This window comes from Sceloporus occidentalis, unplaced genomic scaffold (assembly GCF_023333645.1).
Source record: "Sceloporus occidentalis isolate IW3139 unplaced genomic scaffold, rSceOcc1.0.p SCAF_15, whole genome shotgun sequence".
Taxonomy (NCBI): Eukaryota; Metazoa; Chordata; class Lepidosauria; order Squamata; family Phrynosomatidae; genus Sceloporus; species Sceloporus occidentalis.
Genome location: NW_028316995.1, coordinates 12,002,015 through 12,029,250, shown reverse-complemented (window position 1 = coordinate 12,029,250; position 27,236 = coordinate 12,002,015). Strand labels below are relative to the sequence as shown.

General features: G+C 40.5%; 1 protein-coding gene across 3 annotated transcripts; it reads left to right on the top strand.

Annotated features, from left to right (window-relative positions):
- Positions 1–516: 516 nt before the first annotated feature.
- LOC149303244 (neutral amino acid transporter A-like) lies at positions 517–21,903 on the top strand. Of its 3 annotated transcripts, none has more exons than XM_089481489.1 (8): positions 517–1,052; positions 11,618–11,660; positions 12,574–12,636; positions 15,937–16,103; positions 16,510–16,743; positions 19,964–20,158; positions 20,883–21,017; positions 21,669–21,903. In XM_089481489.1, exons 1-8 carry the CDS (start codon positions 517–519, stop codon positions 21,901–21,903), a joined length of 1,608 nt encoding a protein of 535 aa, XP_089337615.1. The 3 variants fall into 3 exon arrangements, with proteins under 3 accessions (XP_089337615.1, XP_089337616.1, XP_089337617.1); XM_089481490.1 differs by lacking the exon at positions 12,574–12,636 and adding an exon at positions 13,046–13,068 and having other exon boundaries at positions 652–1,052; positions 11,618–11,726; positions 15,930–16,103; XM_089481491.1 differs by lacking the exons at positions 517–1,052; positions 11,618–11,660; positions 12,574–12,636; positions 16,510–16,743 and having other exon boundaries at positions 15,964–16,103.
- Positions 21,904–27,236: the final 5,333 nt, after the last annotated feature.

Genomic DNA, 27,236 nt, shown 5'->3' with positions numbered 1-27,236 from the left:
TGGCATCTATTGAACTATTTTTTGTCTACTGGTTTGGATCAGTCATAAGTCATCATGGGAAGGCTGTGATTAGTGCATATTATGTTGCTGTCACTATACTCCCTGTACTATATATCTGGGTGGGTACTGGAGATTATCAGTAAGGTCCAGCCTGCTGTTTTTGCCCTGTTAGGTCGGGCTGCCAGGGCTGCCAGGCGTTTGACAGCAAAGATATGTGGATGTGCGGTTGGCAGAGATCCAAGTAGTGAAGATAGGGCGTGAGGGTGATGGTAAAGGCAGATTCGGGGGCGGGGTGGATTCTGTCTGTCTTGGAGGGGAGGAGGAGGCTCTGTTGCATCAGCTGGAGCTGCAGTTCTTTTAGTAGCAGTGAGAGTCACTGGAGTTGAGCAGAGGGTGCTTGCGGCTGAGGAGCGCACTGCCACCGCGCCCGTGACACACACCTGCCTCTACACACACCTATCTCCACCTGCAACACCAGCCTCTCACTGCCATACACAGAGGAGCCGCCGATCAGCGATGGAGAAGCCCTGTGAATCTAACGGGCACGTCGGCAAGTACCCTGAGTACTCGGTCTGCGAAGTGGAGGACGCAGGGGAAGCGGCCAAGGCTGGCAAGCCTGCCCCGGGGCAGAGATGTACCCAGTTCCTGAAGAAGAACGCCATAGTGATCCTCACTGTGTCCGGGGTAGTGCTTGGGGTTGGTTTGGGGACAGCAGTAAGAAGCATGAACCTGACCAAGGCACAGATGACTTACTTCGCCTTCCCGGGAGAGATGCTGCTCAGGATGCTGAGGATGATCATCCTGCCGTTGGTTGTATGCAGCCTGATCTCAGGGGCTGCCAGTCTGGACACCCGGTCGCTGGGCAAGCTAGGCGGGATTGCAGTGGGCTACTTCTTGGTGACTACCCTGATGGCATCAGGTTTGGCCATAGCCCTTGGCTTCATCATTAAACCGGGTGCTGGGGCAGGTGCACTGAACTCTAACGCGCTGGGCATTGAGGGCACGGTGACTACCAACAAGGAGACAATCGACTCGTTCCTAGACCTGGCCAGGTAACGCTTTCACGCGTTTCACCATCCACTAAACCGGCACGTAGTTTGCGGGTTGTGTGTGTTGCATTATTTGGTACCCGAGCGGATCGGGGCAGTTCTGATCTGTCTGGTGCTTCAAAACCTGCTTAATCTAAGAGGTTAATGCCACCTGGCAGCAGATTGTTACAATAGGGGCTTAAACATCGGGGCAGCTGTTTGGAGACATTGGTTACTAGTATTATTCATTCATAACAAAAATATGCCTCAGTGTGATGTGATTTGTTGTCCAGGGACTAGTTCTTCAGTCTGTGGAGTTTGTGGGGTTAATAATTCAGCTGCTGCAGTACCTCAAATATTCTCCTTTAATATAAACCTTGATTGAGTTTGGCACTAAAGAGTTTTGGTCCAAGAGCACCGATAAGTAAATTGCCAACAATTTTTAAACTTTTACATTGCTGTTTAAATGTCCCATGGTAACTTAATGTATAGAGAAGCAACACTGTGGCAAATGCACCCATCACTGGATTGTTCATTATCCTTTCCTGTCCAAAACACATTCACAGAAAGAGAATGTATAGAAAATCCATAAAAAATGATCCAGTCATCATGGAAAGGCCATCTAAAGCCTTTCTCACTCTAGACACCCTGGTAGCTGACTGGTAGCAGTGGTCCAAAATGTTTAAATTGGACTAGCTCTTCTCCATTTCAGCCATCACCTGCTTATCATTGTATTATCAGCGTACCTATCCCATTCCCGGACTTCATTAAAGAGGTAAGGAGATCACATACTCCTTCTCATAGCATGCAGTATCTTGTCAGCTTTCTTACTTTATCAAGAACATTAGCGACTTGCAGAAATGATGCAATCCCACCATAGCCTTACATCTCTATTGTGTGCACGCTGCCTTAGAGTAATGCGCACGCTGCCTTAGAGTAATGTGCACGCTTCCTTGAAGCAAATCCCTTCTCAGCATTATACTGTCTCCAAGGAATTACTAGAACAGAAGGAACTGAGTATTCATGCCTTAAATTAGCGTAAGAACTTAACCATTAGAGTGGCTTGGTAGCCACACAACTGGCACATAAAGGGTTAAAAGCACCAAATGGAAATAGCCGCTGAAAATCAGACACATAAAGGAGACAAGGCGGCACCTACAACACTGGTACATAATTACGCCTTTGTATGTGCATAACGAACACAGTAATTGTATGTATAAATGCATTTTTGTATGTATATGATTGACTTGCACAGCTCTTTGGATTGTTTTTTTTGTAGCTATTACTGGAGTTACTAAATTGCTAAAATGTTCTAAAAATCGGATGATTTAAGAGCCAGGGCTTTTGCTAATTGATGAAAATTCCTGTCTCCTGGAATGAGAGACAAGGAAAATTATAAGCCGCTTTTAGGGTTTACATCTAAAATGACCTGTATGTAGATTTAAAATAGCCAGAACCAATACAATGTCATTTTTATATAATTACTGCAATAGCAGGGGTGTCCTTTTTTTCTGCAGCGCCCACTTTACACTAAAATACCCACACAAACACTACAATACCCTACAAATGCTCACACTAACGTACCGTGACACACACTTCCACTAACATAGCCAGACACACACTTTCACTAACATACCCAAACACATATACTAACATACCCAAACAAAGATACATTAAAATACCCGCACAAACACTCACCCTACAAATACTCACACTAACATACCCTGACACACACTTCCACTAACATACCCTGACACACACTTCCACTAACATAGCCAGACACACACTTTCACTAACATACCCAATTAAAATACCCGCACAAACACTCACCCCACAAGTACTCACAAAAACGTACTTTCACTAACATACCCACACATATAAGCTAACACACCCAAAGACACATGTGCACACACTAAAATACCCCCACAGTCACCTCACACAAATGTACCCAGACACACACACACACATACTAACTTACCCACACACACACTTTTTACTAACATACCTAGACACACACGCTAACATGCCCAAACAAAAACACACGCGCTCACACTAAAATTCCCACACAGACACTGACATGCCCACACATACTAACATATGGAGACACACGCATTAACACACCCAGTCACACACACTAACATATCCAGACAGACACGCATACATAGACACACCTGAGGGAGCCTTAGCCCGTCTTTGATGCAGCTCGTCTGGCGAGGTGCATCGTTACTCCCCACGTCACATTGCGTCATCCCGCTCAACCCATCTTCCTTCTGGAAATTAGGGAGATAAATCCAGGTGTCGACACTTACCTCTGGATCCGCCAATGGTTGTAGGTGGGGTTACCGCTCTAGATCTCATGTGGCCAGACCTTGATGTCCGGCAGGACACACCAACATTTAATAGAAATTACCCATCCCATCTGTCCCTTAAGAGACGCTCACTTTGGTTTTCTCGTCAGACTGCATAGTGATGCTAAGTGAGGTTTCAAAAGTCCCACAGAATAAATTTAAACCTCACTATGCATTTTGCCGAGACAACCAAAGTGGGTTTCTCTTAAGGGACAGGTGGGATTGGTCAAAGGTAATTTCAATTAAATCTTGGTGATTAAGTGAGCTAAATTCTTCTTGTAGGAAAACGTCAACATGGTTAGCACCCCAGTGATTGCCAAATGTTACAATTTGGAACATAGGCATTAATCAGGATGCCTAGGAGGAAATCCTTGGAACATATATTTTTGGATAAAGCAAGTGCTTTCACATAAGAACATATAGTGTGGGTATGCTGGGTTTTTATGCTCACCATAGAAATAGAATAGCATTGTTATGGGATTTCACGTGGCTTTCTCCACATGTCACTGAAGGCATCGCTTAGAAATCCGTTAATACAGCTCACCAGTGTAAATGATTTGTGCTGTGAACCGGTGCAGGATGCCTAGAGCTCCGAGAACACAAATTATTTTATTGCAAACACAGCACTATACATATTACACAATAGTCTCTTGTTCAAAGGGGGAATCTGGTTGCCCCAATTGCCCCAACAAAGAATCAGAATTGTCTACCCATTGTACAGCGCTACGGAATTTGATGGCGCTATATAAAACAATAAATAATAATAAATAATAATCAGCAAACCTCACAAGATAGGCTACTTTGCTAAAAATACATTTTAGCTAAAATATTATTTTGTGTTTTTATGTTGAAGTTTGAGATCAGTCAATACAGCCATTATCATTGGTCCAACAGACTACTACAAGAATAAATATTAATACAGCTCTACAGAATATAATGGAAATGTATTACCGGCTGGGTGTGATATGAGTAGCAGATCACAACACCAGCAGACGGCATAGCAAAACTCCTGGCGCAAAAATAGATTAACATATTGATTGAGATTAAGCATTTCTACAGTAATAGTTTCTTTCAGTGCTAAATATTCAGGGCTTCTGTGGAAATACTAGTGTGTGGGAATAACAAATAAAATAAAATATCTTGCCTGTTTGCCACTATGGATGGAGAGCTGGAATCTTACCTTATGCAACCGCAAGCTGCTGTATTTTGCCTTCAATTGTATTTTAAATGATAATAATAACAGCATGTTAAATGCTGCATAATCATTATCAATGAACACCCCAGGGAGTTGAGCAATTAATGGGACACCCCTAGGCTCCTCTAGATTGTAAGCTCCTCTGAGCAGGTCCGTCCTCACCTGTTGTTTCTGTATGCCATCTTGTTATGTTATATACTAATCATTTTATCTACCCTTTGTTCAGGGCTATGGAATATGATGGCACTGTATAAAATAATAACTAATAATAGCTTGCATAAAAATACAATTTTGGGGCTAGACTGTTCTTTACTCCCCCTGTGTAGTTCAGCTTGGAGCCACTCATGCAGTTCGACGTTATCGTACTTACACGCCATGTCTCAGGAAGTCATGTATTGAGTTTACGTTACATGAGTTGTGGATCTAAATTTTTTTTCCGCTTGTATAGCTCACCTCTAATCACCCATCGAGCTCTTAATCATCAATGAGGAAAGAAAATGTATCGGCCCTTTGGGAAGGTTTGGATAACACCTTTATAACAATATTCAGCTCTCTCCGATCTCAGGAAGTCTTTCTAACCATTCTTTACTGATATTTGCATGTGTTTAGTCAAACAGGAGCTTCGCTGCTTTCTATTCAACAAAGGAAGGAGGCCCAAGAGAACCCTGGCATTTGTCCCATTCTTCCAACAACTATTTAGCAGTTGCCTGGCACTTGCTGAATTCTTATTTGGAATTTTTTGGCATTTCTCATTAACACTGTGAGTTCTTTGTAACCATTACGGCAAACTGTATACATTTCTTCCCATATCATAAATTGGTGGGGGATTTTTGGCCCAACCTCCTAAATGAATACGTTTTAATATCTTTAAGTGGAAACGGATAAATAATTTATCAATCATCATCAAATTTATTTGGATGGGCTTTGAAAGCATCTGTGACAGTTTTGCCTATTTGTTAATGTGGATAAGGTATATACAGTATGTTTTAGTACTGAAGGCTGGGGTTTTAAATACCATTAGATTAACGATATGCACAATACATCCTATGGTGTTTAAAGACTAGTGAAAACTAGTGCATAAAACAAAGTAAGAATTCAAAGCATACCCGGCGAAAATCTAAAGCATAAATATTGAAGATTTAGTCACACTATACACCCATGAGCCATAACATTATGACCGCTGACAGGTGAAGTGAATAACAGTGGGTGCTTCGCAATTTGATGTGTATGGGGCTGCGTAGCAGCAGACCAGTCAGGGTGCCCATGCTGACCCCTGTCCACTGCCGACAATGCCTACAATGGGCACGTGAGCATAAGAACTGGACCACGGAGCAATGGAAGAAGGTTGTCTGGTCTGATGAATCACGTTTTCTTTTACATCATGCGGATGGCCGGGTGTGTGTGCGTCACTTACCTGGAGAACACATGGCACCAAGATGCATCCATGGATGCCCCATCTTGCAGCTAACAGGACTTAAAGGACCCGCTGCTAACATCTTGGTGCCAGATACCACACGACACCTTCAGAGGTCTAGTGGAGTCCATGCCTCGACAGGTCAGGGCTGTTTTGGTGGCAAAAGGGGGACCTACACAATATTAGCCAGGTGGTCATAATGTTCAGGCTGATAGGTGTAAATTGCTTAGCCCGCCACTATGTCAAAAACTATTGCAAGCCATTTACATCTTCCAGTTAGCCAATTCTTATAGATTAAACAAACAGTGGGATATTTGGTGCATTAAATGGGCCCAAATTGACACTTTTAAGATTTCTGAGGCCAGGTGCAAGATCGTTTTTGAGGCTGTTTTTCTTGCATAAGTAAGGCAGTAAATAAAAAGGCAAATGATTAAGATATTCAAAATGTATTTCACTATAAAAGTAAACAGATGTATATCATACACATACCCATACAGTGCATATTTTTTAAATCAGTAACTATATTTTTAATGCAATATTTTAAATTTTTATCTGTTTTATATTATTATCTATCTATAATTAGAATGTATTACTACAATTATTGTTTACATTCCTAGAGTGAACTTTACAGTGGGCACTAATTTTAACATTCCTGGTATTATGTCTCATCGAAAGTTTGATTATTATCAAGACTGATCAGCCTAAACAAAGTTCTGTTTCCAGAACATTATGATGTCAGCATACCCCTTTTGCTTTAATTTGCTTTGAAATGAAGGTCATGGGTAAATGATAAACCAGAAATGAAAGCAGGTGTGTTCCCTTCTCTGGGCTGCACATGTTTCTTTTCACACAAGATTATTTTGATTACAAATGTATGCAATAAACGTAAAGTTTGCATGTGATGAAAAGAGCTACCTCTATTTAGATAGATCTGTGCAAGACTAGCCAAGAGAGGGCCGGTACCTTCTGTCCTGGAAGGCATGTAAGGCCAAGTGGCTTGAACACTCACACATTCACTCTAACATACACACATAGCTTGTCTGGCGCATATCTTCATGTCACACAGTTAGAGCAACTGCGCCTTTACTGTGGGGTCACATAAAGTTGCATTAGGGGACACCACCGAGTTCCTGCTAAACTTACTTGTGGGGCAATTGCCTCCAGACCAGCCCACCACTGGGTCTAGCCTTAGTACATTTGATGCTAAATGTGGAAACCTGAGGGAATCCTCATACAATGTACTTTTTTTATTTGTAAATTAAGATACTACCGTATTTGCTCGATTATAAGACGAGGTTTTTTTCAGAGCAAATGCTCTGAAAAATACCCCTCGTCTTCTAATCGGGGTCGTCTTCTAATCAGACCTCAAATAGAGGTCTGATTATGAGACTAAGATCCAGATCCCCTGCACCGCTGCAGGGGACCTGGATCCTCCTGTCCCCCCCCCCACACACACTTACCGGTGCTTCCTGCTGTATTGCCGGGGCAGCGGGTTGACGTCTACGCGATCCGCGTAGACAACGTCCGCTGCAGCCGGAAGGAGGTGTGGCTAGCAGCGGGGGTTGTCTGCGTCCGTCGCGGATACCTTCCCCGACTGTCAGAGATCAGAGTTCCCCCCACCGGTGCGGGGAACTCTGATCTCTGACAGCCGGGGAAGGTATCCGCGACGGACGCAGACAAACCCCCGCTGCCAACTCCACCTCCTTCTGGCTGCAGCGGAAGGAGACGTCAACCCGCTGCCCCGGCAATACAGCAGGAAATTAGAAAGCACCGGTAAGTGTGTGTGTGTGTGTGTGTGTGTTAAATGGGGACATAGGGCATTTCTGGAATGCCTTATACCCCTATATGCCACTCTGGCACTTAGGGGGTTAAAAGGCATATTATGGGGCAGAGTGGCATATAGGGAGGTATAAGGCATTTCAGGAGGCAGAGTGGCGTTAAGGGGGCATTTAATAGAGCACTCTGCCTCCTGAAATGCCTTATACCTCCCTATATGCCACTCTGCCCCATAATATGCCTTTTAACCCCCTAAATGCCAGAGTGGCATATAGGGGTATAAGGCATTTCTGGAGGCAGAGTGGCACATAGGGGGTCAAAAGGCATACCATGGGGCACAGTGGCATATAGGGGGTTACAAGGCATATCATGGGCCACAGTGCCATATTGGTGTGGCAAGCCTGGGGGCAGATGTGCGTAACTGGGGGACAGGTTGGAAAATACAAGGAAATAAAAACAAAAAAAATATTTTTCTCAATCATAGCTTTTATTTAAAAAAATAGTTTACATGAATTAGCATTTACTGGTAAAACTTTTTTCCTTTAGGGTCGTCTTATATTCAGGCTTTTTCTTTTTTTCCTAAGTTAATATTCAGATTTTGGGGGGTCGTCTTATAATCGAGCAAATACGGTATATTCGGTGTTGTGCCTGAGGTATATTTAACCATACAGTGGGGGTGGCAACCTTTGGACCTGGACAGTGCTTTACTAGTATAAACATGTTCCTGTCTCCTTTTCCCCAGCTTTTTGAAAACAAAGCAGAGAGTTCTGAATTTACATTTGCATTTTGTTGTACTCATTCCATCTCCCTACCTTCTCTGCTGGCCGCTTCCACAACCCTGTTTCCTTTTTCAGAGATCTGCTTATTCTCTTGCTTCCTCTTGTTCTTCTGTCTTCTCTGTTAGATCGCTTCTCTCCAGTATCCACTCCCTTAACCAGGCCTTCAGGATTGTTTCCCCAAAATGGTGGCGCCTCTGCGCACCCTCTCCACCGATTGGGGGAATGATGGAGAGGCTGTCCCTGTGGCACATGGCAAGGCTTCCCCCATATGCAGAAGTGCTCCAAGAGGCCAGAATAATGCAGAGCGATCCTCGGAGAAAGAAGTGTTTCTGCACCTTTCTTTCTCAGCGAATCCATCTGCATTATTCCGGCCTCTCAAAGTTTTCCCGCAAAAGTACAGAACCAAAGGGGCAAACCCCCCCCCCCCGTTCCTTCAATCAGGGAGAGGATGTGCACTGAGGTGCCATTCTTTTACAGAAGTGCTCTGGGAGGCCTCGTAAGCAGAGCTGATACCAGGGAGAAGCAGATGAAGAAAGAATGAAGAGCTGCAGAGAAGGAGACATGGAAGTGGCCAACAGAGAAGGTGGGGGGACCTTGACAGAGAGTGTGAGATAGTGAGAGTGTGAGACATTGTGAGTAAGAGCATGAGAGTGAAAAAGCTACAAAATGCAAACGAAAATTCAGAGGTCTCTGCTTCCTTGGGGTCCCCCCCTTTGTTTTTTGGACATTAGTAAAAATAACATTTGGACAAGTCTGAATGCACAGGTCTAGTAATCGTATCATTTATCTATTTATCTCCTTTTGTGTACCTACTCTGCAGTATGTTGTGCTCTGTTTTAGGTGGACTTAGCTCTTTTTTCAACCTTATGTACTATATGTATATGTAACTATATGTAACTACACGCGCTTCATGTGCAATCCACATTTTTTGGCATTGATACTGTTATATAATTTAATGTGATGCACAGTTTATTTTAACTAGATATTCATGAATGACTCTCCTGAGAATTCATGGCAATGTTGAACCCAAGGGGATCTCAGTCAAATGACTCAGTTGATATTATAGCCCATAATACATTTGGCACAGAAAGCACCCAGTGCAGTCCTGTCCAGTTCCAACCGATGGAGTCATTAGGGCATGCTGCCTAAAGTCCTTGTTATTTTAGACATCTGATGACTGTGTAGACCTGTAATGGATACCTCAAAGAGCTGGGTGCCAATAACGTTGTAGGGATGATGAATTTCCAACATTTAAAAACTCTACACCTGTTAGGGACACAGCTTTCAATGCATATAAGTGGGGAGTTGAAATGAGCACCTTGAGTTCATTTTAGATATCGTCCAAGCCTATTTATTCTCACTCCATGCACAGAAATTTGATTTTTTTTCATAGTAACCTAGTTGTAAGCTTATACATAAAAGTTTTTTTTTAAATATATTATATATATCATATATGTATATATATATGATATACATATATGATATGTATATCATATATATATATATCATATATATGATATACATATATGATATACATATCATATATGTATATCATATATATATCATATCAAATGTATCATATACTGTATAGAGAGAGAGAGAGATATCAACTGCACAAATCTTATAAAAGTCAGGAGCACAAAATATATAAATTCATCTTTGCCATCTATACACCAGGTCAAATTATTAAGGAGCAACAAAATGTTCCTTTACTGCCAAGAAGAAATAATGCGTTTTTCTTTTGAGTGAGGATGATCTGCAAGTTAATGAGCTGCTGGGATGGTTGCAGGAAGGCACATTTTGAGACATATCATTATGATTTAATTTAACAGAAGCAATAAAATAATTCAGAAAAAAAAAACAATCTGATTAGAGGCCACTCATCGGTCATCATGTGGACAACATGCTTAGCTCAAGTAGATTTTTTCTGTTAAGCTCAAATGCTGCAAAACATGGATCATTAAAACTGTGATGCTGTTTCAGTGATTTCCAAAGAATTACAAAGCAAATGTTCTGATCACCGTGTTTAAGTATTGTTTCATTTTCACTCAAATCAGTTTAAACCAAGAAAAACTATCAACATATATGAGGTCTGAATAAATATGCATGTCTGAATAAATATGCATGTCCAGTTATGAGTGTGATTAGTTTGGAATAGGTGTGTGGCACATAGCATTTTTTTCAATGATCTTGGTAGCGTTCATTGTTGAGGTCTTCTGGATTCCTTGAGTGTGTTCTCATTCGGGGTTCAATAGTGCGTTCCATCCTTGGTTCCTCTGGTATTACAATTTAATTTGGCATTATGCCTTGGCCACTGCAAACTACTGATTGCAGATAAACTTGCTACAAAGTTTGTTGCAAGTCTGAAACCATGAAGACTCGCAATGGATGATGTGTCTTTGAGCTGAGTTTCGCTGTTTCAGTTTCCAAAATAGTAAAGGATGCTATTTAATAAAGCCTTACCTGGCTGGCAAGCCATACATCTACCTTCTTTTCTCTACTAAATATATATGAATATAAATTATGCAACAGATATGTAAATAGCATAAACAGGTTTGTATGCCCTATTGATTAATATAAAGTTGTGTCAGATCCAAGATCACAATACCCCAGTCTGTACGTATCTACCAGTAAATCTACTCTGCTTTCCTTGGTTGCAGACCTTGAACCAGCTTTCTTTCCTTGTTGGCTGGGAAAAAAGGGATGTTACTGTTATAGGTCGAAATCAGTTTTATTTGCAAAGATTTACAAACAAATAAATAATGAAATTCTTACTACAATGTATTTCCATGTTTTTGTTTTACCAAAACACATCTTTGTTGGCAAGCAATATTGGAAGCTACTATCAGTGGAATGTGTACTCCTACTCCTAAAACCTGGGCAACCTGGATTAGCTGTGAGGTCCATTGGGAGGAAAGCTCATGCTACTTTTATGTGTTTTGTAACAGATTTAAAATGTTTAATTTAACCATTTATATTCTTAAACAAAATTAGAATAGAAGGTTCAATGAAGACTGAACACAAATACTGATAATGTTTTTCTCACGGTGACAATATATTCGTACTTTTATTTACAGAAACTTGATGCCTTCCAACCTTGTAGCTGCAGCGTTTCGATCGGTAAGTAGGACACAATTCTTACGCTAAGCCTTACTTTTCATCAGAGACATGACGCAAAGTTGTGGAGTCCCATGGAAGCTAATGTTCCACCTTTGCCTTTCATATGTGTCATTACTTCCTAAAACAACAGTTATGGTCAATTTCCAACTGGGAATTTAATACAGTAAAGTATTGATTAATCACAGTCCAGCATCCACAGATTCCAAGTGCTTGTTTAATCAGATCAAAGCACACCACTGCAGCCCCCATTAGATCAAAGGCAAGTCTCAAAGATTGTTGTAGTATTATATTATATTTCCAAAATAGTAAATACACGATAATGAATTTTACATTTTAATGACTGGTGGCGGTTGCAGGAGTAGTGGGGTGGCTCTCTATGCAATAATAGGTATATTGGCACTGAAAGTGTTAAATTGTAAATGGTATATGATGCCTTTGCTTCTTTACCCATAATCAGAGTGTTTCAGCTTACTACAGTGCATTGAATTTCTAGATGAAGCTTTCTTTTTATGAGCTGGAATTTGCATATAAAACATTTTCATCGTAGATGAGCTAATATTCTGCGCAACCCATTTAACCGCTTAATAGAAGTTGTGGATTGCTTACAAAGAAGCTTGTTTTGTAGAAGTCTAGAATCTGTGATTAAGTGAGTAAATAACAGTAAAAAAAAATGTAACTGGAGAGCTTGAGTCTTCTCAAAAAACATTATAAAGCAATGTATTGGCCAGGACCAACCATATTCTTTCTAATGACTCCGTATAAAGCAAGGAGACTTTTTTCAGTGGGAGATGCCGGTGGACCCTGGCTGCAAAGTTTACACTAATAACAGTAATCGTATGATTGGATGGATTAAATAGATATTATTACTGAAACCCACTGTGATGTCCCCGAATAATGTATTCTTTTATTACAGTATGCCACTGACTATGTAACCTACACCAGGAACACTACCGATGGCAATGTAACAGTTGAAAAGGTGAGTTAATTTAAAATAATATGGAATGGGTTGATTATTTTTAGTATTAAATGATACAAATATATTAGGACACAAATGTCTCTTTTATTTGGCACGCTCTTACGTCAATGGACACATCTCCTGCCCAGAAAGCAAGACACCAAAGTGACAAAAGTGAGCTCTTGCAGGGTCACTAATCCTAATTTTCCATCTGTTTCCTTGAATGTCACAGTGAAGCAGGATGCTGAAGGACCAGCTTTGGTCCAAAAAATCAGTTATGTCGACTCTAGGGCTTTTGGCGTACAGAAATTGTTTAAATGTAAATTCCTATCTCCCTCTATACTCCTATCTTCTCCAATTATTTTATTGATGTAGTTAGAAGGACAGAAGAAGCTTTTCTCTATCCACGTTTTAGTGTACACTTCCATAGGTCACAAACCAGTCCATTGTAAAATTGCAATGTCTAGTTTATCCCTGGAATACTGTTATGGTACAGCCATGGACCGTGGGCTATGATTTGGTGCTGTCCACAAAACATATGCAGACTTTTATAGGCTATTGTGCAGACTTTCTAGTAACCTCCCTTGTACCCTTGTAACTACTGATGTGTTGTTTTTTTTTTTGTTTGTTTTTTTTTTGGAAAAACATTTTTTTTATCGGAAGTGGATAAAAGTTGATGTAATATCATGCGTCATTTAACTCATGTCCTCATGCAGTTAAGAGTATGCATACTGATTTTAGGTTTGTACTGCAGACAGCTATCTTAATGATCTCTTTAGAATTCGTACTTCTAATGCTAATGAACTGCTGTCTAGTGGATTACAGGAAAGTGGAAATTAACCCCTTAAGGACCGGGCTCATTTTTCGTTTTGTACCCTGTGGGACCGAGGCTGTTTTGACACTTTTGTGGTGCTTGTGTTCAGCTGTAATTTTCTCCTCACCCATTTAGTGTACCCACATAAGTTATATATTGTTTTTTTCAGGACAAGATGGGCTTTCTTCAGATACCATTATTTTGATCGTATCATCTTATTTACTATAAAAAAAAATAAAAAAAACATGGTGCAAAATTGAAAAAAAAAACACATTTTATGACTTTTATTTGAAAAATCTTTTACTCACCTAAAAAAGCAAGTAAAAAACTAGCTAAATAGATTCTACTACTTGTCCTGAGTTTAGAAACACCCAATGTTTTTATGTTTTTTTGCTGTTTTTTGTAAGTTATAGGGCAATAAGTACAAGCAGCGTTTTATGATTTCCAAATCTTTTTTAACAAATCTGGTCAGTCTGCCTCCATCTCCTCTTTGGAACATCTTTGAAGCCGGTTAACTCAATTTAACCCATTCAAACCATATATTTTTGAAAACTAGACACCCCAGGGTATTCCAAATGCTGTTATTTTAACCCTTTCCATGCACCAATTATACAACTACACTTTGTCAAACTTTGTAATAGTAATTTTTTTTATTTTTTTTTCCACACAAATTGTACTTTAGTTATAGATATACAGGTGCTGGTATATGTCACTGTCAAACAACACCCCAATATGTGTTCAGCAACATCTCCTGAGTACAGCGATACCCCACATGCATGGGTTCGTCAGATTGTTTGGCTGGTAAAAGGCTACTTTTAGGGGAATGCGTAATTCAGGTGGTCATTTGGTCATTCTGCCTCCCTCTCCTCTTTGGAATATCTTTGAAGCCGGTTAACTCAATTTAACCCATTCAAACCATATATTTTTGAAAACTAGACACCCCAGGGTATTCCAAATGCTGTTATTTTAACCCTTTCCATGCACCAATTATAGAACTACACTTTGTCAAACTTTGTAATAGTAATTTTTTTTATTTTTTTTTCACACAAATTGTAATTTAGTTATAGATATACAGGTCCTGGTATATGCCACTGTCAAACAACACGCCAATGTGTGTTCAGGAACATCTCCTGAGTGCAGTGATACCCGACATGCATGGGTTTGTCGGGTTGTTTCAGATTTAAAATGCCACATTTGGGAAGTGCGCTTTTTTTCTCCATTTTGGTCAGTCTGTACCTATGCCCTATCTTTGAGCTAGGCCACTCCAATTTACCCCATCAGCCATTTTTTTTATATATTAGACACCCCTTGGGTATTTGAAGTGCTTTTATTTTAACTCTTTGTTGAGATTTTTGAGAAATTTTAGCACTTGCTCAAAATAATAAACTTTATTTTTTAATTTTATTTTATTTTTTTAATACTTTTTTTATATTTTTTTTTACACATTTTGCTGATACTGGATGGTTCATCTAGTGACATCACTGCATAATTATTTTTAAATGTTAGCACATTTTTTTTTAATTTTTTTTTCCAGTTTTTATTTATTTTTATTTTTTTTGAATATTTTACTAATCACATAGTGATTAGAAAGCTGGGCTCCATTGACTTGCATGGTTGAATGCAGTACCTGTATTCAACCAGCAAGTGGAGCCAGTTCTCTAGAGGGTCTGGAGACCCTCTAGCGAACTTTTTCGTCTTTATTGTTTTATTTCCCGGGCCGCCGCCATCTTGCTTGATGGCGAAGATCACCGGCAGCGGCGGCTGTGACCGCTCTCCGGAGCGGTCACAGCCCACCCAGAGGTAAGTGTTTGGTGTCGCTGGATGCCTCCTGATCGAGGCATTCCAGCGACACCATTTAAGTTTAGGAGGCGATCGTTGATCGCCTCCTAAACGCTTTTAAAACGGGCGTCCGCCGCCATACAATGTATGGCGGCTGTTGACGCCCCGGGGAGGGGCCAGACATGGCCCCCGATGCCGATCTCGGCCTTGCTGAATGCCTCGACATCGAGGCATTGTAGCAAGGCCGTTTAAGCGAAGAAAGTGATCCTTGATCACTTTCTAAGCTTATTTAATTTTTTGACGGTTCAGGACCGTCAAAGGTCATTTAGTGACCTTCTTGTTATGACGGTCCTGAACCGGCAAAGGTCGCGAAGGGGTTAATGCACACTAGATACAATTTCAGGATGTTTTTCTTGTACTTCCTCGGAGAACGGCCAGTAGTTTTAATATAACAGATATTGGAACGTTTGAAGTCAGCGACCAAACTAATCACCAGGAACATACTTTGCAAGGCCTTTGAAAACCCAACCCTTTGTTTTCTTAATTGAAGCTTAATCGCTGAGAATGAAAGCTCTTGTTCTAAAGCACTTTAGGGTCTGAACTGCTGCTTCAAATAGTATGGGATGTGGGTTTTCTTGGAGATCTGATTTTTCTATATTGTACCTTGGAAAGCTTTGATACTCTTCCTAAACAGTCCATGAACATCAGTGATATATCTGACTTTGCAGGTGCCTGTGGGTGCGGAAGTTGATGGGATGAATATTTTAGGACTGGTCCTCTTTGCACTTGTGCTGGGAGTGGCGTTAAAAAAGTTGGGGCCAGAAGGTGAAGAACTTATAAGATTTTTTAACGCCTTTAACGAAGCCACCATGGTTCTCGTGTCCTGGATTATGTGGTAAGTAACGTCAGGTATGTGAGTTAATTTACAGTCTACATTATGGATGGGCAAACTGCAGCCCCAAGGCTATTTTTCTCTTATAACATTTACACCCCATACCATACATTTTCCTCACAGTATAATTTCACTATTTTGACTGGACACTCTTCTGTTTTATTTAAACTTTTTTTTTCTTACTTCCCATATTCTTAAACACCATTCCATCTTCCATATAATGTCTTTCAGTGGCATGCCAGTGTTTTGTCATCTTCCTCTGCCAATTTCTAAGGATCATAAGACTTGTAGTTCAACAGCCGGAAGCTAAAAATACTTCTGGGACATTGAAGTGTCCATTTAAATGGGCAGTATTTGGACGCAGCTCTTTGCAATGTTTTAGTTGGCATTTCTGTGTGTTTTCAAACAGGTATGTTCCTGTTGGAATTATGTTTCTCGTTGGAAGCAAGTTTGTTGAAATGGGGAACATTGTGCTTTTGGTGACCAGCCTGGGGAAATATATAATGGCCTCCATCCTGGGTCACATCATTCATGGAGGAATAGTGCTTCCGCTGATATATTTTGCGTTTACACGTAAAAACCCATTCAGGTTCCTGTTGGGACTGATTACACCCTTTGCAACAGCCTTTGCAACATGCTCAAGGTAAGTCTGTTGTAATTGTGACCACGGGCGTAGGAACCGGGGGGGACGGGATGGATCCCCTCCAGGAAATCATGTGGGGGGACCGATAATAGAGAAATCCCCCCCAGGGCTGTAAGTGGTGCACAGCTGCCCGATCAGCAGCTGCAGCGTGCAGGACTGGTTGGGGAGATCAGTGTGCTCTCTGTCGCTGAGCGCCGGGCGATGGGATATGACGTTTATATCCCAGCCCCGGCGCTCAGCATAAACAGCTGTGCGCAGCCGCACTGCACTGAGAGTGAGCGGCAAACCAGAAGGAGAGGATGAAGAGAAAGCAGAAAGGAAGAAGAGAAAGGTAAGGGATGTGAAGAACGAGGGGGGGGGTGTTTGAAGTGGAAAACGAGGGGGGGTTGAAGTGGAAAACGAGGGGGGGTCTGATGTGCAAAACGAGGGGGGGTCTGATGTGCAAAACGAAGGGGGGGTCTGATGTGCAAAACGAGGGAGGGGTCTGATGTGCAAAACGGGGGGGGGTCTGATGTGCAAAACGAGGGGGGGTCTGATGTGCAAAACGAGGGGGGTGTCTGATGTGCAAAACGAGGGGGGGTCTGATGTGCAAAACGAGGGGGGTCTGATGTGCAAAACGAAGGGGGGGTCTGATGGTAGATATGTGTGTGTGCATATACAAATGGTGAGGCATGTATATGGGCAATGTTTATGAATGTGTATGGGCACTTGGGCAGGCATATGTGTGTGTGTGTGTGTATAGGGCAGGTGTGTATATGTGCGTGTATGGGCACGCGCATATAAGGGCAGTGTATGTGCATACGTGTGTATGTGCAGTGTATATGTGTACGTCTGTATAGGCAGTGTATATGTGTACGTCTGTATGGGCTGTGTATATGTGTACGTCTGTATGGGCAGTGTATATGTGTACGTCTGTATGGGCTGTGTATATGTGTACGTCTGTATGGGCTGTGTATATGTGTGTATATAAGGAGTGTATTTGTCTTATAGTGTATACGTCTGTGTAAGTATGTGCAAGGGCAGTGTATATTTATGGGGAGGCATGTGTGTGTGAGCAGTTTATGTATGTTTGGGCAGGCGTGTATAAGGGTAGTGCATATGTGTGAGTACTGGCAAGTGTGTATGTGCAGGCAATTGCAGCGTATATGTGTGTTTTTGTGGGCAGGCATGCGTAAGAGCAGTGCATATGTGTGTGTATGAGCAGGCATGTCGTACTTAAAGGGAAGAGAATGATTCCCTGTAACACATGTTTAACAAGGGGCACCTAGGGTTAAATCCGGGGCTATTTCTGGTTAAAATGAGTGCGTGTCACTGTATGTAGCATTTAGACACAAGAGAATATTGCGGGGTTCTACTTGGTCTAGGGCATCACTAATACAAAGCGTCACATGTTAAATCTAGGGGTAGGCAGAGTAAGTGAAGGATGTGTTTGAATGTGTGTCTGGGTGTGATAGCGTATGTTTGTGGGTATGTTATTGTGCATATCTGTTTTTATGGGTATGTTGGTATGTTTCCAGGTGTGTTATGGTGGGCATGTGTCTAGGTATATTAGGGTGGGAATGTTTTGGGATGTATTATTGTGTATGTATGTTTTTCAAGTGCTTAAGTGTGTGGATATGTTCCTGTGTGCATGACGTGTTAGGAGTCTTAGATGGATCCCTCAATACATCATAGTAGTCTCTGTGGCCGTGTCCAGTGGGGTCCATCTGTGGTTGTAAGATTTTTCTGTTTCTGTGGGAATTTTCTCCCATTCATCCAGTAGAACGTTTTATGAGCTGAAGGTGATAGACCAAGACATTTTGGACAACACTATGCTTCTAACTTTGTGGGAACAGTTTTGGGGAAAGTCCTTTTCTATTCCATCATGACTGTGCCCCAGTGTACAAAACAAGGTCCATAAAGGCATGGTTGCAAAAATTCCCCACAGAAACTCTCCAAAATCTTGTGGAAATCGTTCCCAGAAGAGTGGAAGTCGTTATAGCTGCAAAGGGGGGCCAACTACATATTAATGTCTATGTATTTATAATGCAATGTCATAAAAGTCCCTGTTGGTGAAATGGTCAGGTATAGCCTACCAGTAAAAATGCTATCCCCCCAGATTTTTAGGGGTTCCTACGCCTATGATTGTGACGGGTGTTATGTGTAGCTGTTCATAATAGGCCTGAAGAATAAACCTACATAGTCTGAAAAGCTTGGAATCTCTTATATTTCCCTTAACCAATAAAGGTATCATCTTTACCAAATTGAACTTGCTTTTTAAATCATTGAGCATGAGTCTCAACTTATGTTGAAATAAGTCAATTAGGCTTAACTCTATATGAATATAACATAAGTACTGTGTGGTTATACAACTGCAGAGTGAGATTAACCAAGGGGCATGTGCAGAAAATGCTCCAGGGCCCCAGAGTGGTAGGGTCTCCATCCCCTGGGTCTCCATCTTGTAGTAGACTTACTTGATTTATAGTATTTGTAACTAGAAAGAAAGAGCGGGAGGGCGTTAGCTCACAGACTCATTCAGCCTCCTTCTTCTTCCCTTGCGTCACTGTCCTTTTTTTCCTTCACCTTCATGTTACGTGGGCTTGTGTGCCCAGTCACAGGCTGTGCTGGAGCTTGTACCCTGATCATTAGAGGACTGCAGCCCCCAGACAAGTGGCTTCAAGGGTCTCAAAGAACAATGCCTGATAAACTGCAAGTCTAGGGCAGTTTAGAGCAGTTTACGTGCCTAGCTGCTTCCTAGCTGGTTTTGTATATCTTGTGCCCTACATTACAGTTTTGTCCTGTGTGAACGGGACGGGACAGTCTTGACCAAGAGTTATGTGCCACTTGCCAACAGTCATGTGCAATGTCCCAAGAGACTGGCAGCACATACGAAGTGCCTATTCTACAGGATTGCATATATGCAGTCACCAGACCTACTTGGGACATAATGTTATATCAACACTTAATATGAACAGGGTGTGATATCATTCTAGGACTGTAGAAGAATTCACAATAAACTGCTTTTTGTTTTATTTTACACTAACTATGTTTTATTTATGTTACTGTGGGAAAATAGATGGGAGCAAGAAATAAGGGGCCCTTTCTCTATAAGTGCTGCATGTCCCCAAGTGGCTTAATCTGGCCTTGTACAAATATATAATATTTTCAAATTCAGCTCTGGTTAGATAAACAGCAAGAACATTCCAACCATCTGACTGTGTATGTCACACTTTATCTCCAGTTCTGCTACCCTCCCGACCATGATTAAATGTATTGAAGAAAACAATGGTGTCGATAAAAGGATTAGCAGATTTATCCTTCCCATCGGGGCCACTGTGAACATGGACGGAGCTGCCATCTTCCAGTGCATGGCTGCGGTTTTCATTGCTCAGATGAACAATCATGAACTTAATGCCGGACAAATCTTCACTATTCTGTAAGTAATCAAACTAACAGGGTCTAAACCTATGGAGAAATTGAAGATTTTACAAGAAAATAGAGATAAGAATAATGAATAAAGACATTTTAGTCCATGATTCAGTTTGTAATCAAAGGTGATACTGTTTATTGGGCCAGCATAGAAAAAAGATTACTAGTCACATAAGCTTTAGGAAACTCAGGGGTCACTTCTTCTGATGGATAAGGTTCTTGCAGGAAACACTCTACGCTGTTGGTTGTTTAAAACGTCTTGAAGTACTATATGTGCAACTCTACTGCAAATTCCTGCGTTAGAATAAATTCCAAAATGGTGAAGAATACGGGCCAGGATAGGGACAGCCCAACTTTGGAACCCAAATCCCTCAGTCCATCTTTCCTTCCATGATGTCCCAATTTTCAGAATGTATGGTGTGTAGGCGTCTTCTACAGTCATAATAGTCACAAAAATGTGTATAGAAACAAGATTATTTTTCAAATTCCCTTGCTGCAAAATAGGTGATAGGGCTTTTGGAGGTGGGTTGTGGAGATAGAGTTGAGGAAACATTAACGCATTTGGAGAGTAATAGAAGGGCTGATATTAATAAATTCATGACTTAAACCCAATATATAAATATGTTCATAGCATAGATCACATCCCATAAGCTCTTTAATAATAGATAAATATCTTTGCCCTTTTGTCTATTATACCCAGCTGCTAAAGGTAATTTCTAACTCGTTTGCAGCGTCACTGCCACAGCATCCAGCGTAGGAGCAGCAGGAATCCCTGCAGGAGGCGTTCTCACAATAGCAATTATCCTGGAGGCTATCGGACTCCCCACAAATGACCTGTCGCTGATACTGGCTGTAGACTGGATTGTGTAAGTATCCAAATAAAAATGTTCTTTGATCACCAAACTGCGTGCCCTTATACAGAGCATTCATGCTGGGTTGGATTATTAAATGGGAAATATCACTGTTTATAAAAACAATAGGTTTCTACATGTTTTCTCATTAAATTAATCCTGATGTATAAACGGTTTGGCTTCTTTCTTCTTTTGGAATTAAAGTGATACATTCTCCGACATGCATCGCTATGATTCAGAATATAATTTGGATGTAGCCAGTATCAATACACCCTTGGACATGCAATCCCACAATATGCTAAGTGCAGCAGTGGGTTATTTAATTTACTAGTGTACATTTTCAAAAGTTCCAGGAGCAATATTCAAAGCACTTTTGCTTTGTAACTCCTAGTCAGGGAATGGTTTATTTATATATAGTTAAATTATGTACAACTCACTATTACATTTTTTGGAAGATAATTATTAGGTAGCAGTTGGGTCTTCCATTACTGGTAGAGACTCCATGCACTATTAGATAGGCCATGTTATATAATACATGTACTAAACATCTATTGGGTTCTCGCATACAAACCATTTTAAGTACCAATGGGATATTAATCAAAATAATTTTCATTTATGTGTGAAGTTTATATTTATACATACTTACATTTTGTTTCCTCTTCCAAGGGACCGCACTACCACAGTTGTAAATGTTGAAGGAGATGCTCTCGGTGCGGGAATTCTTCATTATCTGAACCAAAAAGAAATCGCGAAGAACCAGCCGGAACTCAAGGATGTTTATGTAGAGGCTGTGCCAAACCTCAAGTCGGAAGCAGAGACATCTCCTCTTGTAATGCATAGGGACCAGTCTTTAAATCCTCCTGATATTAGTGTTCCAGAATCAAAGGAATCTGTCCTGTGATTGGCTACATAAGACTTAGAGTCATGTGATTGGCTACATAAGACTTAGAGATGAGACCTTTTCAGCTTTTAGAGACCATCTGTTTACTGCTTTTTTGGCCACTGTAGAGTCTAGAATAGGGGGTAATAATCCAGTTTTCAAGGAATACAACTGGCAAATCAAGTCATGCAAAGAACTCTTACACATATACAAAGGACACTAATACATTTTACATGTCTATTATAGTTTGGGGTCTTATTTCAAAACCATTGGTATTGGAAAGAAGGTCAAACATTCATATGCTTTTTTAATAGCTAATTTATGTGGATAAGGGAGGACTGTACCTGGGGAACAATTGAGAGTGGATTAATTTGTGAATAGTTGGAAAACTAATAATCTGTGTAATTTAGAAATGTTTTTTTTTTGCATTTTTATATTACTTAAAATGTGTCCTAATAATTCTGCATTCCTTGGTGTGCCTATACATGTACTAATTGAACCAAAAAAAAGAAAAGAGGATCCTGGGGGTTTTCTCTGCTTACTGCCAAAATATTACATCTTGAAAGGCTGTGAACAGAACTATTTTGCCATTTGTCTAAAACAACAGTGTTGAAAAGAGGGGAAGCCGTGCTCCTAGGAATAAGTGATTAGACTAGCAGATATGCTCAGATTGAACATGAAAACCCTTTTAGAAATAACCCATGTTTACACAGAATATGGATTTTCTATAAGATAAAAGTATTAGCCAATTCACTTAATGCTGGTTTTTTTATTCAGCAATTGTGCTATTAAGCATAAAGTGGTTTGTTATTTATTTTATTTCAGCTAATCGTACCATTGGACTTTAGGTTTTCTGAAAAAAGTTAAATTGCCAGTGAAAAATTGCCCCTGGCACTTGAAGGCTAGCAAGTGATAAATCACAAGTATGCAGTCTCCTACTGTATACATGAGGTTGCCCTTTGCACTTGAGGGGAATTGAGCTACTGAAGATGAGTCGGAGGGACTGTTGGCCACCAACCCACCAGCCATTTGCCGGGTGTACCTGATGGCCATATGGCGCATGGGACTACATGGTGAGCCAAAGGGTTGGCTAATATTGCTTGGTATTTAAAGGTTCATTTGTAAAAGGGCAAGGGTAAAACAAAACTGGCATGTGGCACAATAGGTTAATGTTGAGCTGTTTTTTCCAAAGTGTTAAGCGCCCCTAAGGTACCTATCTATATAAGATTCTATCTATAGGAACATAAATCAAGGGCTGTTGATCAGTCAAAATGTTTTAGGGAGGAATACGGTGATAGGGGAATAGTTGTGTGATAAGTGAAGTTGCTATGCCTCCTGAATGCCGAGCATAAATGTATCAATAGACTAAACTCTGAACACACAGAAAACATGGGTTTTATTTGTTGTCATCATTTATTATGTCACTGCAAAGCATTATATTTGGTATTATGGAGGATAACTGAATACCATATATGGCTTTATAATGATTTTGCTGAACAGATTACTAGCACCAACTCTTAAAGTATTTGCTTGCAACTTTTTTAACAAATTCTATATATTCTGTTTAATATGGAAATACGATTTTAATACAATATTTTCATCTGTATGTAACATTGTTACATACCTTTTGTAAAATATTAATTATTAGGTTGATAAAGATTGGGTCAACTTTATAAAACCTGTTTGCTTCATTGTGCCAAAAAACAAATGTCTCCCTTTTAAACAAGATGTAATCTCTAATCTCTAAACCATAGGGACATTCCAAGGCGTTATCTAGGATGGAGTTGTGTGTTGTTCCAATGAGGGGAGTGTGACTAACAATTAGAATTTTTTTCTACTGAAAGTTTAATTTTTTTTATATGCGCTTTACCTGTAGCTCCACTTATGGTCAGTGAAGATAGAGTTAATAGAATGCTGCCAGATCATTTACCATTCTGCCATAGCCAGCTCTTTTTGTGGGGTCTTGGAATGTTTCATGGATAGATTTGTCTGTGTCAGACATACTGCGCCGTTGCCACCCATCCCTCCTAGCTAAAGCGTTCTAGCCTTTCTCTAGAGAACTCAGAATTCATCCTTACTAAGTTCTCCCTAGTTATTAAGTGTTGTTTTAAACATATAATGACTATAAAACAACTCTAAAACCCTTGAAAAAAATATATCCTACACAAGATGTACTGAAGGGCTTTAGAGATCAATAATGATTTTTTCCTAACATGGAGCTACATCAAAGAGAGAACCATGAGTCTGTTTCAACGGGTTATAAATGACTGTGTTACAAGGTCAATGCAAGCTCAATAATCACTTATTAGAGCTGGAACAGACTTGCCATTAGTGTAACAGACAGAACGGAAATGTTTGGCTAATGTTTGGCTGAGATCTTTCCCAGTTTCAATTGTGGTCCCCTAGTGAAGTGCTGCATCCCTATGGCTCTGGTTCAGTATATTCAATCTCTGAGGAAGGACGTTTGTTCAAGTCCAGTCCCCACCAATGTTCTCAACACTCCTTCCTACTTTTTAATTCCCACCTCATTGAAGTCTAACTGGGGCTAGCCCTCTCCTACATGAAAATAGCCCCACCTTCTGATTGCAGTCACCCCCAAGATAGTGGGAGATTAGAGTAGACAACCCTAGGAAATTCCCAGGTATGTTATGTTTTGTAACATGGGCTTCATCACCCCTTACATATCGAATAGCATTACATTTTCAAATCTATATCGACTAACTTTTTGTATCTTGATTTTAAACACAATTTGATAATATGTGTTGTATCTCAAGGGGCACCTTCCTATCCTGTGCTGGATTTCAAAGTTGAAAATGTAAAAAAAAATATTTAAAGGCGATACAAAACCTAATGATCTAGTTGGATGATGGTCTCTCCTGCTACGTTTTCCATCTATAAACACCACGTGTCATCCCGAAAAACACACCTCGAAATATCTTACGAACCAGCGGTCATCTACAATCAACAGTTTAAAAACAAATGGTCTATATGAAAGGTGCCTTTTATATGAGGGTATTTCCTTTGGTCCAACCAAGACTTAAAAACAGCTTTGGTTTAATAAGAATTATTACTGTCTACGGGCTGTAATCTATTGTATAGTGCCTAATAGATGTTTGTTTTGTAAGACCTACTGTATGTGAGTGGTTGTAGAGACCATTTGGAAATAGCCACTGTATTTGTGTTCGCTTTTTGATATAGTTTCAGAATCTTCAAAAAATAAGGAGGTTTATTCTCTAAAAGGGTTTATTCAGTAAATGCAGAGTAGCAAGGAAAGTTTGCAGGGTAGTTGTGGACTGAGCTCCTCGACTTCTAAAATTGTGAAGGTCCAACCCTTGTGAGGTTCTGCTGCAGGAGAAGGTTGGGTGGCCCGGTATAATGTATAAGTTTGACTTATAAAGGGCCCATTCCTGGGGAAACACTCCACTGGTGGCCCTGTATAATGAATAATGAATTGCTCCTCTGCAATACACTCCACAGAAGGATTTTGCATGGGGAGTTGCAATTTCAACCCACCGGCTTCACTATACATTATGAAGGACCAACTCTTGCATATTGCTTTGTCAAAAGTATTGCATGGTTCAATCAATGAGGTAATCTTCCAAACCTCTTATTTACGATGCATTATACAAGGCCAACCAAGCAGGTTGGCTGATGTACAAAGTATCGTTTTAGTGAATAAACCAATAATAATTGAATTGCAAAATTAAGTGTCTTGTTATTGGTCACCTGTAAACTTTACATATGTACCATTTGAGTGTTGTATTTGCATGTATATTTAGACTGGCTTCATGTTGCTTGTCTAGTGTTGATTATGACAAAAGTAAAAATTTTTAAACAAATGAGTCAGAGTCTGACTTTTGGCGATGTCCACATTGTTCCAGATCCTGTATATTCAGGATAATCAGGCCATTGTAAAGTTCCAGGTACGTTCTTCACAGCTTTAGTCACCTATCACAGAATATGAGGAGTTAATATTACCAGCACATCATGGCCCTAATATCTAATGTTTGTGTAGAGAATTGTTATTCCACTGGCATGTGGACTTATTGTGTAAAATATAATTTCAGCAATTATTATCTGTGAGGGATAACGGACTGTAGTCAAAACATTAGATAATCATAAGACAATTTCTCAGGAGTAATATTGTTTTACTTAAATTAAGATAAATCAATTCAGCATTTGCCATTTCTGCCCTGCACATTACTATTGATACCCTCGTGCACACGCACTCCCAGTTTGATGACATTGCATCATTATTCATTGTTTTATTTAGTGTCATCAAATTCCGTAGCGCTGTACAATGGGTCATGAAATGCTCTTTCAAAATCCTGTATTTCATTTACATTTGTTTTTGCATTCATTAATGTTCATTGGGTGAAATCTATTGCGTCTTGATCCGGTAGACTCACTTCTTCAATTTTCTGGAGGAGGCGGGGCCTAGCGGGGTCACACAGCGTCATTGCGTAATCCCGGCATCGCAGTGAGTGAAGTGCCTTAGTTGCTTGAGTGCGTGTCTTGGTTTGGAAGTGTGTCTAAGTGGGTATATTACTGTCTGGGTATCTAAGTGTCAGAGTGGGTATGTTAATGTATGGGTAGGTAAGTGTCTCGGTGGGTATATTAGTGTCTGGGTATGTAAGTGGGTATATTACTGTCTGGGTGTGTAAGTGTCCCCCTATATGCCACTCTGTCCCATGATATGCCTTTTAACCCCCTATATGCCAGAGTGGCATATAGGGGCATATGGCATTTCTGGAGGCAGAATGGCATATAGGGGGTTAAAAGGCATAACATGAAGCAGAGTGGCATATAGGAGGGTAAAAGGCAGCGTGGCATATAGGGGGCAGAGTGGCAAGCTTGGGGGCAGATGTGCATAACTGGGGGCAGGTTGGTAAATAAAAGGAAATAAAAACAAAAAAAATTGTTAACATGAATTAACATTTACTAGTAAAACTTTTTTCCTAGAGGGTCGTCTTATAATCAGGCTTTTTCTTTTTTCCTATATTAATATTCAGATTTTGGGTGTCGTCTTATAATCGAGCAAATACGGTATTTGGTACCTGGACTAACAGCTAAAACAAAGTATCCAGTTCTGCAGCCCAGAAATAATGCATTGTGTAAATACTTCTGCTCCAAACTATATAACGTATAATGTTCACCAGGGCTGGACTGGAAGAAAACCAGCATTGGCACTTGAAGGCCAGCGGACACTTAATGACATATGCATGGCAGCCAGCTAGATACCCCTGCCGTGCGGTCGTGAGTGTCCAGCCATAAAAGTGCACAAAGTTACACCAGAGTATCAAAGGGAGGTGTATGGCACTTGCAGCCAACCTGCAGCTGTTTACATATTATTT